At 38.4% G+C, this 19560-nt stretch overlaps 2 protein-coding genes across 3 annotated transcripts in view; one reads left to right on the top strand and one right to left on the bottom strand.

Moving 5' to 3' along the window:
- Positions 1-779, top strand: part of LOC140936344 (serine/threonine-protein kinase PINK1, mitochondrial-like) — a 15241-nt gene extending 14462 nt beyond the window's left edge. For both annotated transcript variants that reach the window (XM_073385807.1, XM_073385806.1), the window contains one exon: positions 78-779. In XM_073385807.1, the coding sequence (XP_073241908.1) occupies positions 78-185 (108 nt within the window). In that variant the 3' untranslated portion in view covers positions 186-779. The remainder of the gene's footprint in view (positions 1-77) is intronic.
- Positions 780-15596: 14817 nt separating this feature from the next.
- On the bottom strand, positions 15597-19201 carry LOC140938499 (retinal homeobox protein Rx3-like). The gene is made up of 3 exons (XM_073387979.1): positions 18640-19201; positions 18249-18493; positions 15597-17193 (listed from the first exon to the last, which is right to left on the bottom strand). The coding sequence occupies exons 1-3, from the start codon at positions 18728-18730 to the stop codon at positions 16780-16782; spliced, it is 750 nt and encodes a 249-aa protein (XP_073244080.1). The 5' UTR covers positions 18731-19201; the 3' UTR covers positions 15597-16779.
- Between the last annotated feature and the right edge of the window lie 359 nt (positions 19202-19560).

The following is a 19560-nucleotide window of genomic DNA, read 5'->3' as shown; positions in this document are numbered from 1 at the left end:
TTATTCCTGGTTCCAGTTTATTAGGGCTCCAAGTTTCAGGTGTAAGTTATTACTACGATACCCTTTTTTCCCATTAGATTATGCGCCGATTCTTGTGTCGTACCACGGAAGAAGAAGTCTTGGACGCTCTTGAACTGTTGAACGTGAACGTGGAACAAACCAATAACTTAGCTGCAGTAGGGTAATTCGGAAGTAAACAGGATTTCACAATGTAAAGATATCAGATGTAAAAAAGTGGATTCAGATGTAGAAAAGTGGATTCGATTGTTTTCAGAAATGGTAAAGGTTTCTCATTAGTGTAAATATGCGAATGTATGGGAAAGACTTCTCGCGACTTCTTAACTCAGAAAACTAGAGGGAGGCAAGTTTAGTAGCCTGTAAGCAGGCTGGCTTGTTTAGGGTAGCATGAGACCCGCCAGCGCGAGCCAGAAGAATGTGGTAAGGGAAAGTGTCCTTGCCCCATTTTTTCTCGCCAGCGCGATACCCTAAACAAACAAGCGAGCCCTTCTTGCTCGCAGGCTGTAGGAAAGGTATGTAGAATGGCACATAAAGGTTGAATTTCAAAGTCCTCCACGGTCGGTAGCCACGGTTAAAGTCAGCAAATGCAAATGCGCTTACAGTAAGCTGAGTTGTAAATGGACAAGCTCGTCATTCCACTGTACAGTTTAGTTATGAAAAACTTTTAATTTGAAACATAGAACAGGGGAAGTTATTACCAAGATATGTAGCATGGATCCTACTCGTCCATTGTTCAAGTAGAGGTAATTATAATATTAAATCTTTCATTACGGCTGAGGAAGAAAGTGTTTTATTTGGGGGGGGAGGGGGGAGGGGGGGGCGGCATTTTATCCCAAAGCGGAGAGATGGAGCTGAACATGGTCTACCAAAGAAAACTGGGAAGGAAGGGGGCGAGGGGGGAAGCCAGGGGTCTTTATTCCTGGAGTAACATACTTGTGCTTAACGTTGTAATTGCAAGTCTCCTGACCACTCATATGGAATTAACTAAAAAAACAATTTCTATTCTTGAGTTTTTCGCAGCTCTTCAAATTCGCTTCCCTATCTAGACAGTTTTATCTTCCATTCTATGCTTCAAATTTCTTTACATTATCTAGTAATCATACGCTGCCAAAACTATCACGGAATGGAGTGGGCTAGGCTCAACACATTCATTTGGAGACCCAGGGGAACTGAGGTAGAGAGTACTAGTCGTGGAGACGGGAGTCGGGACGGGACAGTTTTTCCTTGTCCAGTCGTCTCGACTAGCCGTCCTTGGGCCTCCGGAAGACTATCAAAACAGACTTATTGGTGTGAAGTAGAGGTTGTTTTTAATGAGAGAACTATTAGACACGAAAATCGACTGGGGGCTTTTGGTGAAAGAGATACTTGGCACCGCCGTAGCCAGTATGAGGCGAACCGAGGCACTCGCCTCGGTAAAATTTTACCAAATACTGTCGATTTTTATTTTTTTTTTATCAGACTGATAATATTAGAAGATTTCATACGGCTGATTTCGTACAACGGACCGTGTGTTCCCCTCGGTTGTAGTTTCTTCCTGGCTACGGCCCTGCTTGGAACTCGTTTCCGTGCACAGGTGCATTTGCCTGTTTACATTCAAGATCTGAGAGACCATAATACTATCAGCTAACGAAACAAAATCACTGTTTCTTAGATCTAATAAACCTTTTTTAAGACGAACAGTAGCACGGTTTAAAATGAAATTTGATTTCCAGTTTTGTTTGGGCCCGAGAGAAACCCGTTTTTTTGACCGAATGATCTCCCTACCTACCCGGATGTGTAACCGCGTATGGTTTTCGCGCCACTTTGTGCATGCAATACAGTACTTCACTCACTCAAAGTAGATCAAGTGAACGTTCCTTCGGGTGCACGTTTATCTCTTTATTCAAGCTTTTTGAATTTTTAAAATCTCAATGAACCGAGAGGCGTGGAAGTATAGTGAACATTTTCACGGTCCAGCAAAATAAGCTACGTTAAGCTACGTTACCAATCTCTGCTTTTCATTTGGACCGGAGAAACAATACTGAAGGTGAGAAACGCAAAGTAGTGTACCACTAATAAGCTAAACTATTTTTTTGCTAGTTTTTACTGAACCTTATATGGAGAACAAACTGAAAGGCGACATAACCATATGCGTATACTACTGAAAAAAGTAAAAAAAGTTCACAAAAAAAAGGTAAAAGAAATACGCCTGAAGGGCTACAGAAACATGTCACTTTAGCAACTATGTCCAGACTAATTCGCTAGAAAAGCTTTTCGAGTCTTTTTTCAGTTCCCAGTTGGAAGAAAGAAAGGCTAACGACTCCGAAAAACATCAGCCTTGGTAAACTTAAGCTTAAGCTTGAGCTTATAAGCATGAAAATACACACCAAATAGAGAAATTTAAGCAATATACCACACTTTCTATGTAGTCCGGTGGCTTAATGCAAAATTTTGGCGAGATCTATACAGAGCGGACAAAAGTACCAAACTTTAAATGGTTGTAGCTTAGGGCATGTTAGTCAATATTAGGATCGGTGCCCATAGCTTCCTCTTCAGGATTTGCAGCAACTGCTCGCTGAAGTTCTTCAACAACCTTCCATAATGGGTGCCCTGTGCTGAAAATTGCAATCCCTTTTTTTTGGCCATTTTTTGATAAAAATCACATAAAAAGGGAAGTAGAGGGAAAAAGAAACTGTATTAATACTATTATTATTGAAACCAATGACTAAAACAAGTCAACTTAATGATATAGCAATTATGATGTACCATGGTGGGCGCCCTGTGCTAAAAAAATATCAATCCCTTAATTTTTGCTATTATTTTGATGAAAATAACATGAAGGACATGAAAATAAACAAGGAATTGTATTATTATTGAAACCAATGAAAAAAACATGCCAAATAAATGGAAAATCCAAGGAAGATGTTTTCAGACGCGTACTCAGTCCCAAATAGCCTTTCAAGGTGGCGGCTGTGTCTTTCATGGACTGTAAGTATCTACTAGAATAAATTGCCGTTTTTTAGGGGAAATTGTGTACAATTTGAATCACGACAGGTTTAAGTGAATTTTAAGATCTTCTTGGTGATACATTTGTTATCGAAAGCCACATTTTCTCTTAAGATTTTGTGCCGATTATGAATGACTATACTGAGTTTATTTTCGTACTGGTTAAAATTAATAATAGTAAAAATAGCTTCTTTCTATAGCGCTCATATCCTGAGCACATGGTGCTTTACAATGTTAAAGAGGAAAAAAATTATATCTGGAGCATGAAATAACATATATTGAAATCTATTTGCAATTCACAAAGAACAAGAGAAGGAAACAAGAAGTCATCTGTTTTAAAATTATTTTGGCTTTAAAGTTTATATATAATAATAATAAGTCATGCAAAAAACTAAATATACATTCTATAAGTATAGGTATATGATCTGCAGCTATTAAAGACGTTTTACAAAAGTATTGACTTACTCTCTAAAAATTGCGTAAAAAGATATGTTCTCAGCCCTTTCTTTCAACTTGTTAAAGATGGTGACTTGCGCAAATCTAGCTAATGGTAGTGAGTTCCACAGTTTAGGGGGGCACACTGAAAAAGTCTTTTCCCCGTGAGTTTTCGAAGTTGTTCTCAGAGCTGCTGAGATGAGGACAACAAGTTCCTGGGAGCCCTTCGATAACTGTCCGCTAGATAGCTAGGCCTAGGTGGAAGGTTATTAAGTGATTTGAAAACTGACAAAATAAGTTTAAAAACAACATGATAACTAACAGGAAGCCAGTGAAGGTCAAATAAATGATGTGTTCGCAAAGTTTACGAGTCCGAGTAACGATCCTGGGGGCAGCTAGTGTTCTGAACGTATTATTAAAAGTTCCTTCAAGTGCATTTTCCTACAACCATAGAGCAAGGAACTGCAATTAATAGTCTGTTTTAGATGTAATAAAAGCATGCACTGCAATTTCGCTAGACTCCTGTGTGAGACACTTTCTTATCTTTGATAAGTTCCTGAGTTGGTGAAACGATAATCTGCAAAAGAATGCTGAGACGTGTGCGTCAAACAGCAAGTTGTCATCAAATACTACTCAAAGGCTTTGTTGGTGGTGGTTCTTAGCCTTGCATTGCCCATAATGACGTCGCTAAAGGGTGGACGAGTACGATACATCGACAAGATACAGTGAAAGCATGATTTCAGTCTTATCATGATTGAGTTTAAACTCGTTTCTACACACCAAGATGGAAATCAGTTGGGATCGTTGTCATATTTACCTAGGGTGAGAATCGAAAAGAGAGGATCTGAGAAACCCATTAATTTAACGGAACAATTATTTATGGAACGTTTCTTGACAATTTACTAGAATTCAAGAAAGAGGACTGTGCCGTCTTGTTGCAATTAAGTTTCATATTGAAATCACTACAGTAGTAAACACGTTACTGAAGTGCAAAGTGGTATCAATCCTGTCACCTTACGTCCAAGTTAGAAAAAGCAAACTAGAAAAGAGAAAAAAGCATGTTGAAGTAGATCAGAAACAGCAAGTTGGAGATTGTGGCACCAAACGAGCTTGTAAGACTGACACCATAGTAGGACTGCAAAGTGTGTGCCTTTGTTTGTAACGAATACAGCTTAATATGAAGTTCGGCAAGTATAAAGAAATGTGTATCATTGTCCACTGCATTTGCTATGTACTCAGTGAGTCCAACAAACGCTCTTGATTTATTTAATTTCTCCTCTGCCTCGGCCTTCCAAGCTGCTCCACTTTTCTTCGTGCGTTCCTCTGACATGTATGCCTATTCGCACGTCAGCCTTTTTAGTACATTTTCAAGGAGCGTTCTTATAAATTGCTCGTACCGTTAAACCAGTGGGCTTCTCAAATCTTCTTTTGTTGATTCTTGGCAAATATAACAACGATCCCAGTTAATATCCATCCTGGTGTGTAGAAAACATCTCAGCTTCAGAAACCTTTAACTAACCAGGAAGTTAATAAACTCAGTATATTCATTCATAATCGGCACAAAATATGAAGCGAAAATGTGGCTTTCGATAACAAATTTATCACCAAGAAGATCTTAAAACTTCACTTAAACCTGTCGTGATTCAAATTGTGCACAATTTCCCCTAAAAAACGGCAATTTATTCTAGTAGATACTTACAGTCCATAAAAAGACACCTTCAAGCCGCCGTCTTGAAAGGCTATTTGAGACTGAGTACGCGTCTGAAAACATCTTCCTTGGATTTTCCCTTTAGTTGACTTGTTTTTGTCATTGGTTTCAATAATAATACAATTTCTTATTTTATTTTCTTGTCTTTCATGTGATTTTCATCAAAATAATGGCAAAAATCAAGGAATTGATATTTATAGCACAGGATACCCACTATGGTATATCATTATTGCTATATCATTAAGTTAACTTGTTTTAGTCATTGGTTTCAATAACAATCGTATTAATACAGTTTCTTTTTCCATCTACTTGCCTCTTTATGTGATTTTCATCAAAAAATGGCAAAAAACAAGTGATTGCAATTTTCAGCACAGGGAACCCATCATGAAAGGTTGTTGAAGAACTTTAGCGAGCAGTTGCTGCAAATCCTGAAGAGGTTGCTGTGGGCACCGATTCTAATATTGACTAATGTATCTGTCAAATCGAAGCTTCAACATGCCCCCCCCCCCCCCGGGCAACCCCCCGGGCATTTGACTTTTTTGAAAATTATTGTTCAAATTCCCCTCTACCAGGGACGAAATGCCGTTCAAATGCCCCACACTAGGGTCCATTCAGGTGATCAAATGCCCCCACGCCGGGGACATTTCACAAGCACAAAAATGACAGAAGGACGGCGGAAACACCTTCAGTTGTTGAACAAAATAGTTATAAATATAACGAAAACCTGAGAAACACTGTTAGCGTATTTACTACGAACAAAAGTCTCGTGCAAAGCGGCGGAAATCGCTGCTACAAGGTCACTGAATGCTCAGCTTTTCTTCGTCATGCAACATACAAAGCGTTCTATAAAAAAAGATCCCACCTATTGAGATTACTACATTGTGACCATTTCGCTGACATGCATCATCGTCCACCTTATTAATTAACATACTTACAGTAGGTCAAAGTAGTTGACTTGAGCTTTTTATTTTATTTTATGTTGTTGTATTGAATCGCCGATATAGGTATTGTATTTCGTTGTAAACACAACAATGAAATACATTCATAAATTCAAAGCCTGAATCCAATATTAAAAATTTTAAAATTTAAATACTTCAAACAGGGCTGTCAAAAAGTTTTTAAGCAGCAGGCTGATGATGAATAGTAGATGGCTTTGGAACTCGCACCAAAGGTCGAGTTTCGTGAGGGCCAAGGCATCTAGGGACATTTTGAAATTTAGAGTCTAGGAAATGGTGTTTCCTGTGGTTTTCAAGAGGTATTTTCCACCGCGGACGCCATGCTGATTCATCAGAATACACGCAAGACTGGGAACAATGCCATCGAAATGTCCCAGGCATTCCACGACATCACATGGTTTAAATATGCATTAAATGTCATTCAAAACTGGTAAACAGATGCTTTACAATTTCATTCGATGGTGTTTTTTTTGTTAGCAATTATGGTAGAAGGAAATGAAAGTAGCCGGCTAAGGATGGCTAACTAGACAGCGGTTTTGGCCGGCTACCGGCCCTTATTGACAGCCCTGTTCAAATACGGCACAAAGCTTGTTTAAGCCCTTTCCTCGCAACCAATTGGCCACAAAAGCACAATCTTTTCCACGAAAATCCTCTAACACCGCGTCCCCCATGATAGCTCGCCACGCCAAAGATTTTACATGAAATCGAGGGTGCAGTTCAAATTCCCCACCCCTAAAGCATGGGGATCAAATTCCCCACCCCATAGAAGACTCTGATAATCAAATTCCCTCCTCCCCGGGACGGCAAAGGTGTCAAATGCCCGGGGTATGCCCGGGGGGGGGGGGATGTTGAAGCTTCGATTTGACCGATACATAACATGCCCTAAGCTACAACCGTGCAAAGTTTGGTGCTTTTGTCCGCTCTGTATAGATCTGAGCCTTTAGCCACCTGACTAATGGGTTTACCGGCGTGATAACCCACGCGGGATGTTGGGAGAACACGAGAAAAGCTTGTAAATCACGAGCCGAAAGGCGAGTGATTTACAAGCTTTTCGAGTGTTATCCCAACATCCCAAGTGGGTTATCACGCCGGTAAACCCATAGAAAGTGTGGTATATTGCTTTTATAAAATAACTTTTAGTAGAATGGAGTCTTTTAGATTAAAAAATATGGTTCTAGTACCGTGATCAAGTCACGTCTTCTCCCTAAAGTCATCATAAGCCAATCATGACTCACGATTTAATAGCGTTGAACTTTCTCAAAACTCAGTTCAGTCAAACAGCAGCACTTCAAAACACGAGTTTTTGCACTCATTACATGATAACTTATGAAAGTTGTTTTACAGGAAAAGTCAACGCATATTCATGCGAACGTACAATGAAAGAATACGTTCATGGTTTGTTTACAACAGAAGTAGAAATCAATTGAACATCAGACTGCACGCAGATGTATCTTGTTGATATGAGTCGATCCGTAAGAATTTCGTGCTTACAGACGGAACTGGCAGCTATTGTAATGGAGGACTTCATTCACTTTTTACAAGCCGCAGTGGTTTAAGATCTGTTTTGTGGACTTTATTATCGGAAATGCTGCGGTAACGACGTGGCTGCATTTGCGAAGTTGTCGCATGTAACTTATGTACCTAGAGCGACCGATGGAAATATGTCAGTGGTGGAGAAAGGTTTCTTTGCCGTAGCCACATATTGGCGTTAATATTTGTCGATTCGTGAAGTCAGCTGGTTTGACGTAGGTTATGGCATCGATATCACCGAATAATTTGAGCAAATGTTGGAAAAAACCAGCCCGAAACTCTGACACCTTTCATCATCGTTGGCAGCTTGTTTACAACCTACAGCGGCCGATTTTGTACCATATCTTGATCAGAGATCTCTTTTTGGAACAATTTCTTTCATTAAGGAATTTAATTCTGACATAATATAAATCAAGAATGCTAAAACTATCCGTTTTGTTGCTGGTTGGCAAATGGTTAAGTTTTCCTAGAGACTTTCTACACCAGAAATTCACGCAGTTGTTGTCTTTCTCTGCGATTTGGCATCGTCGTGAAATGTAAAATGTTTTCCAGCTTTGTACTTTATAACTTCTAAAGCTATGGCAGTAGCGAATTGTGACGCTCAGTAATAAAATGTGGAAACCAACGCTTTAATATTAAGAAGGGCTGGGTAAGTAACTTGTTCTGTTTTTTAGCCTTTCTAAAATCGTTGCTTGCAGATCAATAGCCGGTTTTGTTTATGGCTCGTGGTCCGGATGCCTTTTTCTATGGGTTTACCGGTATAATAAACCATAGGTTTTTAACCAATCAGATCACGCGTACTATCTCAGTTATTTTATAAAATGTAATATTTCGATCCTTATAAGATCGATTTGTCGGCTGGTAAAGCTTGTTGAAAACCGCAAACACCTTTAATTTGTGCTCGTTTTCCCTGGTTCCTCAGACACGGGAAGGCTTCCCAGAAAGTAAAAAGGCAAAGTAATTAGGCTCATAAGGATCAGGGTAGACTAAATGTTACTCACAGCGACCTCAGTACATCTTTTCTTTTTATTTCTGAGTGAATTGTTCCTTCCATTGACTATGCTTTCTTATAAGCTCATGTCGTGAAACAGCTATCGGAAATGTATGGACACTTCTGAAACTGACCAACTGAATGGTAAAAGATTGCTGCCGGTGTTTAATAGTTCAAACAAATGATTGAATATCGTGTATCAAATGTAACATGAACGGAGCAACCCCGGGCATTTGACTGGAGGTTAGCTCCGTTCAGTGGGGAATTTGACCCAAAATGAGGCCGGCCCGTTCGGACATTTGACTTTCGTGTCAAACCGTTGGTGAGCGGTCTCAAGGAAAAGGATTTTTTAAAAAAAAACGGAACATGTCTAGATTAAAATTAATTGTAGAAAAACGGTTATTGCACAGCTTTGATCTACGAAATATTTTAGAAAAGAAAAAGGTTGCCTCGCCTCCGAGTCGCACTGAAGTGTTACAAACATTTCCAAGAAACCGTGGAACGCAAATATTCCGCGTTTAAGAGCAACTGGAAAATGAACGCGCATTGTAACGTTCAAATACAATTCAAAACAAAGACGTAACGTTACATGGGCGCGCTAACTTTGAGAGGCTCAAACGAAAGTGAAGTTAACGTTTAGTCCAGGTGGGACTAGAGTCCGGTTGCTGAATACCATTCTCCATTTGAATATCATTCGGATTTGATGACATAAATCACGTTTTTGCAGACACGAGGAACGGTTCGCTGAGCATGATGGTCTTGGGACGTCGAGGTGTTATTGTGATGTTTCAAGATGGCGATTGTGGTTAAAAATCCTGCTGCATCGTGGGCAGAAATCGAAAATTTTTGGCCCTGTACGGATTAGGTCTGACGCCTTGCTCGCTCACTTCAGGCTCGCTCGCGCGGCATCAATTATTTTTCTTGCCAAATTTAAGGTAATTCCTGCGCATCGCCTATTGCGCACAACATTGCGACTTCAAAGGTGGCGGTGATTTTCACCGGTCGCCTAAAGAGAGATAACAAAGGCCCTCCTGTTTTACAAATGGTTTTAAATAGCGATTTTGATAACTCTTCCGGGCTAAAATAAGGTGTTGGTCCTTAAACTCGCCCCAGTCCCTTTGCGCAAAATGATCATTTGAAAACGATGTGTCACTTTCTAGTCTTTTTGCGATTAAACGAGAACGGTGATCCCCCTTTTTTATTGGTTACTACACGAAAAGTATACCATGTATCTTAAGGAGAAAAATATCTGAATTGTAGGAGTTGTATTATTTAGATACGACTAACTTAAAAAAACCGCTTTTAGAGCCACAGAGAATTATGAGATAATGTCAATCAAAATTGCTTTTTGACCATAAGTTGACATTTCGATATGACAGACTCTGGAGGAAACTAACGATAATTTACAGTAAGAGTAATATAGAAAATTTTGTGTCAACCGAAGCAAAAGATAAGGACTTAGATAGGGAGGCTATTCGTTACAAGCCGCGCAGAGCTCCATGTTAAGCCAAAGCGCAAAACACGAAGTAAGGGAGTGGCCAATTTTGAAATTAAAGACTACGAGCAAAAAAATACTTAATTCAAGATACACAGCAGCGTACAGCTAGTCACCTTAAAGTGTTGGAGTATGGATGAAAATGCTTGTCAAGTGACTTTTTGAAGCGCAAACCCCAGCCGAGGCCACTAACTAACCCTAACTGTTGAACTAACTCACTTGGAGGTCAAAGCACCAATACTTATTTTGTAATCCTAACAAAGCCCCTTGGTAAGAGTCCAGCTGGGCCTTACATTTTCTGGGAGTGTCAAATATCTAAGGCACGTGATGCAAATCGTTCCAATAAAAATTGTCCACTTCCTTACACTTTCAATGTTTACAAGATCAAGAAATTCTTGAAGTCCCTCGGCACTGCACCATTGAAAGCCTTAAAAACTCAGTGCAACATTTTAAACCAATTACAACCCGACTGTGGATCTCTGTTGGAGGAGTATGAGTCAAATTGCTATAATAACAAATCCCGGGTTTAAAAGATGGCATTCTTCCGTCATTTGAGCAAAAAGTTTGGAAATGAACCTCGATATAACGTATCCTTAACGCACATTATAGAGATATGGGGAGCGCAAAAATACCATAATGATTACATCATGGTTCCACTGTATAAGGTGACCTGGGAGATGGGGTCCTTCTGGGGCCCGTTTCTCTTAACCGCATCCTGGTAACTTTTCGGCTCCGAAATCAAATATTCAAATCAAAATCTAAAGACTGAAAAACAGCGCGGGTCCTGGCCGACAAACTAGTCATTTTGCTTTGTTAACTTATAGTTTTATCGTGTTATCTGCAACACCATTGAAACCTCGATCTTGAATGTAAACAAAAACAGCTTTCAAGCCCTGTAAATACCGGGACTGTCGAGAGGAGGGGTCGCACTGAAACCGTTAGGACAGTCGGAAAGCGTGAGTGCTAGTCACAATATCTCCAAATCAATTGAAACCTCGATCTTAAATGTAAACATATGGCAGCTTTCCGGCCTCGATAATTTATAACGGGACCTTCGAGAAACGGACCCCTGGTCACTCCAAGATGTTCCCGCATCTTACTCTTTGAGCTCTAGCCCTTTAGTACCCTCGAAACTCACAACTTATCATGCTTATCGATTTCATAAATTGTCGATAAAGACAAGAATTTGAATTAACTGAATTGGACAGAATCAAATGATACAATTTTTTCCAGTTTTCTTTATTAAGGAAAGTTTTCTAAAAATTGAAATTACAGCCGAAGAGTTCATATTGTCTAATATCAAAGAGGTAGCTCACTAAGATAACATGCAAATGAGAAGTTCACTGCATGCCACAGTCAACTGTGGAGGTATAAATTAATGTAGTTTCAATTTTTGACTTGCAGACCAAAATGTAACCGAAGGAGACCCCATTAGGTATTACATACTTGAAATATTACAAACTGACATTTTGAATCAGTTTCTTTTGGTAAAAGTCTAAGATAATTTATGCGAGGAAGGAACTGAATGCGTTGATAAGAATAATTCTGCCACCTTTTTAGACATTTTAATACTGTCGTGGGGATCCCATATTGCCATTCAGCTCTATTACAAGTTAAATTTCACTTCAGCTAAAGCTCTAAAATTTATTTATCTTGTAATTTGCTTTATGGCTGATGTAAAGGGCTGCTTAGATGGTTAATGCGTCGTGTTAAAAAGGCTGTGTTTTGGATAATGGACGATTCACAAAGAAAACCCGACAATTCATAGTATAAACAAATTAACAAGGTTTGAAAACACATAACTTTTTCATTTAGGTAATTATGGCTAACACATGCCGACTAATTGCTAATTATTTTCATATGCCGGTGAATGAATTATTTCAAATGACATAACCAAGTTCCTATCAATATTACAGACCATTAGAAGGAAATGTCCATGGAGGGGCTCCAAGATGTGTTAGATTGTATTAAAGTAAATGACGTAATCGACTATAAGAAACTACAGCTTTTTTAGCGTTCGTGGCAAAGAAAACTCTGTCGTTTAATTTCACACTCCAAAGCCTCAGAGAAATAAAATACTTTAACTTCTCTTTAGATCTGTTTTCTTGTAGCATTCCTTTTTTGAGATCTGAATTGTTTTGTTTTTGATCTGATCGTTGCTTAGTCGGCGTTTTGAATCTAAACAACTTCTAATGCCTCTGAAATGAGAATTCAATTAGCGAATTCTACTGCTTCTTGAATTAAAAGCCCGTATCTTACGGAACGGCAACGTTGGCTTAACTCACCGCAGTTGTCAGTGAAAGGAAAAAGAGGAGAAAGTGAAAAAAAGTAGAAATAGGAGGGAACTGTTAATAAACGAAACGTTGCAACAACTAGAAGCCAAATATCTTTCTGTTTTAAACGAAAATCGCGCATAAGATAGAATACAGTCATAGTTAAAGCAAGAAATTTTCTTTAAAAATGCCCCTGGCACTACGTTTACTCTGTTGATTCTTTTGTTTCCTTACCTCTTCCTGTCATGGTTATAACAGTTTTCGTAAATCGGTATTTCGTTCAGGAAGTTATAAAATTGATAGTAAATAAATTACAAACGTGTAAAAAGGGTTTTCCATATAAAGGTATTAAAAGTCAGATATTTTATACGAACAAACTGATGATGTTTGACATTTATTAGGTGACTTTTTTTCAGTGACGGTTAGATTAGTTATTGTGACAGCATGCATCTTGTATTATAACTTCGAGGATCATTAAAAGAAATTGAAAATTGCATTTTTAAGTCGCTAAAGAAACACCCGTAAAATAAAAAAACAACAACAAAATATTAAGAATTTAAATTTGCATTATTTGTAGACTGTGATGTTTTTTATTTTGGTTTTTGTTCTTCCAGTGAAGACTTTGTAATGTCTTTACCAAGTCAAACTTCATTTTCGGGGTGATTAGCGCCTGATTTATACTATTACTGCGATGAATATTTTTTGTGGCTGCTCGTTTTAGAGGGTAGCCTAAAAGCGGTGCAGAAAGAAGTCGCAGCCTTAATCACAAGCCAAGGTGAAACTGATTGAAAGTCGTTATCCCTGTATGTTCATGTTTGACCTTAAAGCTTTAAGTGGCTAACGCAGGTAGTCGAGGAGAAAAGCAAATTCATAATCTCACACTCAAAGCGGCAGGAACAAGAAAAGCAATTAGATGACTTTCTTTTTTCCCACCCACCATGCAGCCAGCGAGACGCTAGTCTCATTTTCTCGTAATTAAAGTTTAAAAAAAACTAAACGTTTCTGTCGTAATTAAAAGTGAATTTATAATACAACTGACCGACCTGAATCGCACGGCGAACTATAAGAGACATTTATGTTATGGTCTAATCTTGAAAATACAGGTCTTTTTAGGGACAAGTATGAGATATTTTTTAAGCCTCACGCATAGTCGTTGTAAACCATTTTACTGTAAAATAAAGTTCAAGATGGTCTCCTCTGTCAATTAAGACTGCAAGCGCCCCGCCATCACCCCACACATCCGGTATCGCATGCTATAGGTACCCATTTGTTTGGACAGTTTACAGACACTGAGTTACCTAGGGAGAAAGAAAGGAAGAGCTAGTATTCAATGTTTAATCGCCGACCGGTTCTGGCGATCTTTTGTTTTTAGTTTGTGCCTTCTTCTTTTCCCGTGACGTAAACAATAATAATTACCAGTTTTCTCCAAAACACACCAGCAATCATTTTCTTTAATTCAAAAATGTCTGCAACAGATAGACTATCAGCCGCGCAAATTTTCCTTCCGTTATTAAATGTTAAGAAGAAAGCTGAAACCAGTGAAAATTATAAACAATATCACAGGCATAAATAAAAAATACAAATTGTCGTTAGCAGTTTGGAGAAAGGTTTTAGAATTAGTAGTTATATCAAGGAAGACACCTGCACATTTCTAAAAGAAAGGCACGTCTGAGCTTCAAATACATAAACATCATTTTATAGTTTTTTTTCCTAATGCGTAAAATGTAAGCTACAAGTGATTTAAATTCAGAGATTCCACGCTTCTTTTTTTAGTCTTCTTTATCGCTTTAGGTCTGGATAAAGCAAGTCTAAAACATAAGTGTATTTTGCTTGCATCGAAAATATAGGTTGAGCAATTATGCAAATGATGATCGCTGATGAAGCAAACCACAATAGAAAATAACTCAGTGTCGTGCTCGTATAATTCATCTTCATCTTTATCACAAAACTTTGTTTCGGAAACACCAGGAATTTAAAAAGGTCTTTGAGATGATGAGATAGCTCATTGAAAGGGCAGTCATAAAAGTTTCAAATATAAAGTCCTCGTAATTTTACAGCCGAACGCTTTAACAAGGCGAGAGATGGGTAAGCTTTCTGACAAAGGACAAACGAAAATTGGAACTAAAATTGATCTCAACATCGCACCGCGTTAGAAAAAAAAATCATAAAGCGTATTAAGCGGGAAACTAAATTAACGTGGTAAAAATTGAACCGAGCTGTGGATGGTAATCTATCCTGTTATAACTTGTGGCTGTTTTGTCAATTTATCAAGATTTTTAAAGTCGCCTTTATATCTAAAAATGTTAGCTTTAGTTCGTTGTGGCATCTACCCTGACACTGGGGGCCGTTTCACTTTCGTTTTCCTTTTTTTCTGACATCATGAAAGTGATACGACCAAACTGAATTTATATGCAGCAATTAAAGAATAAGGCTGCATTTGGAAGAAAATGTGCTTTTCCCTCTTTTTTATTTTCTTTCTTTAGTTTGGTCTGCCTACAATTCAGATTCAAGTCAAGAGAGGCTTTTAACTTGTTACAGTCTTCTTCCGTTAGCAGAGAACAAAAGATAATCATGAAGAAGCGAAATACAAAGATTCGCTTTCAGCAAACTGTTTCCATTTCACGGCAATTATTTCCTTTTTAAACGTACCTAGCCTAGACTCTGTTGAATTGAACACGGAAACTCCGTGTATATTTGAAGCGCACAAGATTTAAGAGAACGTTCTTCAATCTGGGGCCCGTAAATGAAAATCGAAATAACTGAACTGAGATGAGGAGAACAAAAGATAATCATCGTAAATCAAAATAAAAAAGATTCTCCCTTGGCATACTGTGGCATTTTGATGAAAATTTTTCTCTTTCCTACATAACGTAACCTATGTTTTGTTGAATTTAACTGGAAAGAAAACTGCGGTAGACGTTACGAGTTACCACTAGCTGCGCTAAATATGCCTTCAAAACTTTGTTCTTCTTCCACCAAAATGGAAATGAAAATTCGAAGATTAGGCACACTAAGACTGACGTTTCAGCTATAAAACGTTCTCAGTCAACTGCTGGGCAGAAATTAATCAAAGATTGAGTGACAACACGGACGTTTGAAATATATTCAGTTCTGGTTAGCCCTACTTCTTTCCCGACGTTGTTTGAATTATTACTATTAACGATTGTTAAACTGTATCAAGAGAAAGCGAAACAGTTTTCACTTTCACTCATCGGTTTATTTGTCAATATGTGTTTAATTACTTTCGAATCTTCTATCGTTTAGTGAATTTTGCCATTATCAACTTTTCGTGCGGTGGACCCTAAAATGCAAAATGTAAAATGTTTAATTTTCTTTTATTGTGAAATTTCATCTAATGGATGTATTTCGCTAAAGTTTGTAAAGTGTCTTTCTTATTTTATTTTAAAGCAATAAAAAGTGGCAACATAGAGTGAAGGACTCAAGCCCTTTTTGAACAATGCATACTGTGTATTATTTTATCTACAATCGGAGTTAGACGCCCCCAGTTCATGCTGTTTTTCCTTTTTGTCCAACAGATGAATTTACGAAGGATAATAAATTATTTAACTCATAAAAACAAACCTGGACTATGCAGACCAAATTTTGCTTTACTACATGGCTTATACCTTTTCTCTACTAAAATCCGGTTAACCTGCAAGTTTATATCCCAGTTTATATAGATTCTCGTTAATACACTAACCTACAAATCAGTAATACTCTTCGTATTGATTTGTGCAACCGTGTTAATGTTGATTGAAAGTCTTTGTAATGTGTACCATTATTGAAATTACGACTTGGGAATGCGCTTTAGATATGTTTGCACCTCAGGCCACAGAAGGCAAGGCAAAAACCAAAAAGGCTATTGAGTATTCACACGTTCATTAACGATCCTACCATTACGGTCCCTCAAAAGAAAACTTGCTAATTGCATAAATAAACATTAACGTTCACGTTAAAAAGAACGCAAGCTTTCATAAAGGACTAGACTTAAATGTTCTTAGTACATATTCCAAATTAATATCACTAACATTTATGTAATATAAAAGCCTAATGGAACTACTGACAACTGCAGCAATTTATTCTCTGCTTTTCTATATTCGTGTCTGTACTTTTAGACTTCGCTTTATCTGGAGAGAGCGCACAAATAGCTTAAAACGAACAAAGCACTCTGACCAAAGTACGACTGAGGATTTTTCTTCTTTCTGTTCTCTTTCTTGACCTCAGGAACAAAATCCTATCATCTTTATTACCACTTCGGTAACGCATTCTAATATGTATAAAGAGGTCTTTAAACAATAGGATCCTTAGCGTTGACAGTCTGCACGGTTCTCTCTCTTTTTTTTCACGTCTCTTTTCCCTCCTACCTACTTGCCATCCTCAAAGTCGGTTTAATGATAAGAAGGCACGAACTCGAACGCAGACATGGACGACGCGTGCGACTTGGCTTTCATTCTAAGGGCCTCAAGCGCCATCTTGGGTTGCTCAGCATGACTTGAAAAGGCAGCACTTTGACATGGCCAGATCGCGCCGTTGTGCATTGGTATCTGTGAGGAGGACATATAACTAGAATTTGTAGCGTTAAGTGAAGTCAGTATTCCTGGATAGGTGTGATGATGAGCGCTTACAGGAACAGCACCAGGTAGACCGAGGAAATAGTTAGGAGGTGCACAAGGAATGCCTGGTCGAGGAGCGATAGGCAGGTGTGGGCCAAGCTTGTCGCTTGGATATCTCATTTTCTTCGCTAAGCTCTGATTTGGATTTTGTCTTTTTCGCCATTTTGCTCGTCTGTTTTGGAACCAAACCTTGAAAGGGAAAAATACAAACATCATTCATTTGAAAACGCCAAATCGCTTCCCAGTTTGTAATTAATGGAACGCACGCGTTCCCCAGATTAGTCTTTCTCCTCGTGTCAAGGCTTTTAGATGGCAAATATTAGGTTTGACGAGAAAAAATCACTTTGGGTAGAGAAGAATGCTCAAAGATGTATGTTTTAAATTTTTGAACGTGTATTTTTTGTTATTTGTGTACCTGAATATCTTACAGCATGTATGTTATGTTACGGATGTGAATGTTATTCTCTGCCATCAGTCCCTAGAAAGTAAAGCGATAGGTTCAATCTTTTCCGTTACAATCGCTCTGCCGCATGGCATTTCGTCCCGGACGATCAGGTGTTTACAATTTTTACTTTTATCACGGAAAAGCCCTGATACGTACGGAACGATTCTGTGAAAAAGAGCTTTTAAGGAAAAAAAATGTTACTTCTAGGTTAACAAATGTTGACAGTAAAAACTTCCGGTATTTGAAATAAGGACTGTTTTGTATCGGCGTTATTTGTGATTTTAAGAATGTTGATCTTCCGTTTATATTCTTTCATAATTTACGGATAAATTTCTTTGAACTAAACACGCGAAATCAGCAGAAAGGTTATGAAAATTTTGTTCTCCGTTAATCGTAGCAGTGTGAATGACATGTTGTTTTTTTCCTTTTTATCAAACCTTCACTTCGTAGAAACCTCAGAAAAGTAGCATCTATTCGTACTGTTTCATTATTGGCAATATCCCCCCACTTTTAAAGGTGGAAAAAAGGAAATTCAATTACGGCGAATTCACTGAGCTTGAAGGTATATCGACGATCACACAATTTTCACTAGTAATATAATATTGCTTGGTGTTTTAATACAATTACGATCCCACTATTACACAAGGCTATCGCTAACGACCACACCCGATCAATTTTTAAATTATTTTTTACAACATCACGATTTCGGCAGACTACCTTCATTGCTCGTTCCTGCACTTTCCATAAACTGCCCAGCTTTAAAACGCTAGAGATGATGCGTTTAATGATTATTAGTTACCTGGATTCGAGCCTCACTAATGTTGATTTTGGCAGCGAGGTCTTCTCGGAGAGCGATATCAGGGTAGTGCTTTTTCTCAAAGACTTTCTCCAGCTCCTGGAGCTGCTGTTTTGTAAATGTAGTACGGTTCCGGCGCTGTTTTCTCCGCACTGTTGCAGGACTTTCTCCGTCTCCTCCTTCGTTTTCAGGAGGAGGGGGAAGATCTGACGAGTGAGGTTGATAACTTCTGTAAACCAGTGAAGGATCTATTGAGGCAGGTAATTTAGTAGCACTGTTAGAGTAAGTCAGTCTCTTTAATTTGACATGCTTCGTTGCAATGCATGCCAAGTAATTTTTTTTCCCGAAGAGAAGCATTTCCAACAAAACTACAAATATAACATACTGAACTTACACTTTGAGGAATTGTTCAAGGTCTCTATTCCTAATACATCGCTGACTACATACTGGCTGTGAGGCTTTCCCATCCCAAGAGATTGATCCATTGTATTTATCTTGCTTTAGGTTTTGGCCTCTGCTGGATCTTCTAAGCTTGTTCAGTGGCGATTGATGTCAGTGCTGGACTAATCTTTCCAACTCGCTCCCTTTGAACTTATTAGCTGCCCGAGCTGATTAGGGCCTCGGCGCTAATTGTTTTTTAGCCGCGCATGCAGCTGCAGTGAAAATTTACCCTCATAGCAAAGCGCTGGAGCAAATTGAAAATTAATATAAGCCCTGTTTGAATGAATACAATGGTAAATTTCATTACTAATGCCAAAACTAGGACTCGAGGCACCTGCCATCCACACGCGTGCAGGCTACGGAATACCCTTGAAGGTTATTTGTACCCATCAAACATAAAGGCCACATCAATATCAATGCTAATGTTCTTTGAATAATAAAACAATTTTACTAATGATAAAACGACCGGTTATAAGATATCTTAACACTCTTTTGCGCACCTCGTATATAACAACTAACAAGCTGCCTTTTTGCGTCTTCGGCAACCTTAAACAAATACTTGTAGCACTCGCAGAGGAAGTGCCGAATAAACAGGAATGTGCGGGAAAATTCAGTTCTCCACTTTACCTCACCTCACAACCGAATGGCTCCTATAATTTTTAATTAATCAGTATGAATATTGTTTAAAGCCATGCACTCAATTTGATTTGGTTTTCAGATGTAGCTCACAGCTAAATTGGGGTAGTTCGGCAAACATGATCGATAAACACGAACTGTCGAGAATCAGAACAATTTTTGCTTCCCTACTAATGCGCATTGTAATTTGTGAAATTAAAAAGAGCATCATTTCATTTATTAAAATAGTTTCTACTTT

The sequence above is a fragment of the Porites lutea genome, chromosome 5 (assembly GCF_958299795.1).
Source record: "Porites lutea chromosome 5, jaPorLute2.1, whole genome shotgun sequence".
Lineage (NCBI taxonomy): Eukaryota > Metazoa > Cnidaria > Anthozoa > Scleractinia > Poritidae > Porites > Porites lutea.
The sequence above is the reverse complement of the archived record's forward strand: the minus strand, read 5'-3'. Positions and strand labels throughout refer to the sequence as shown.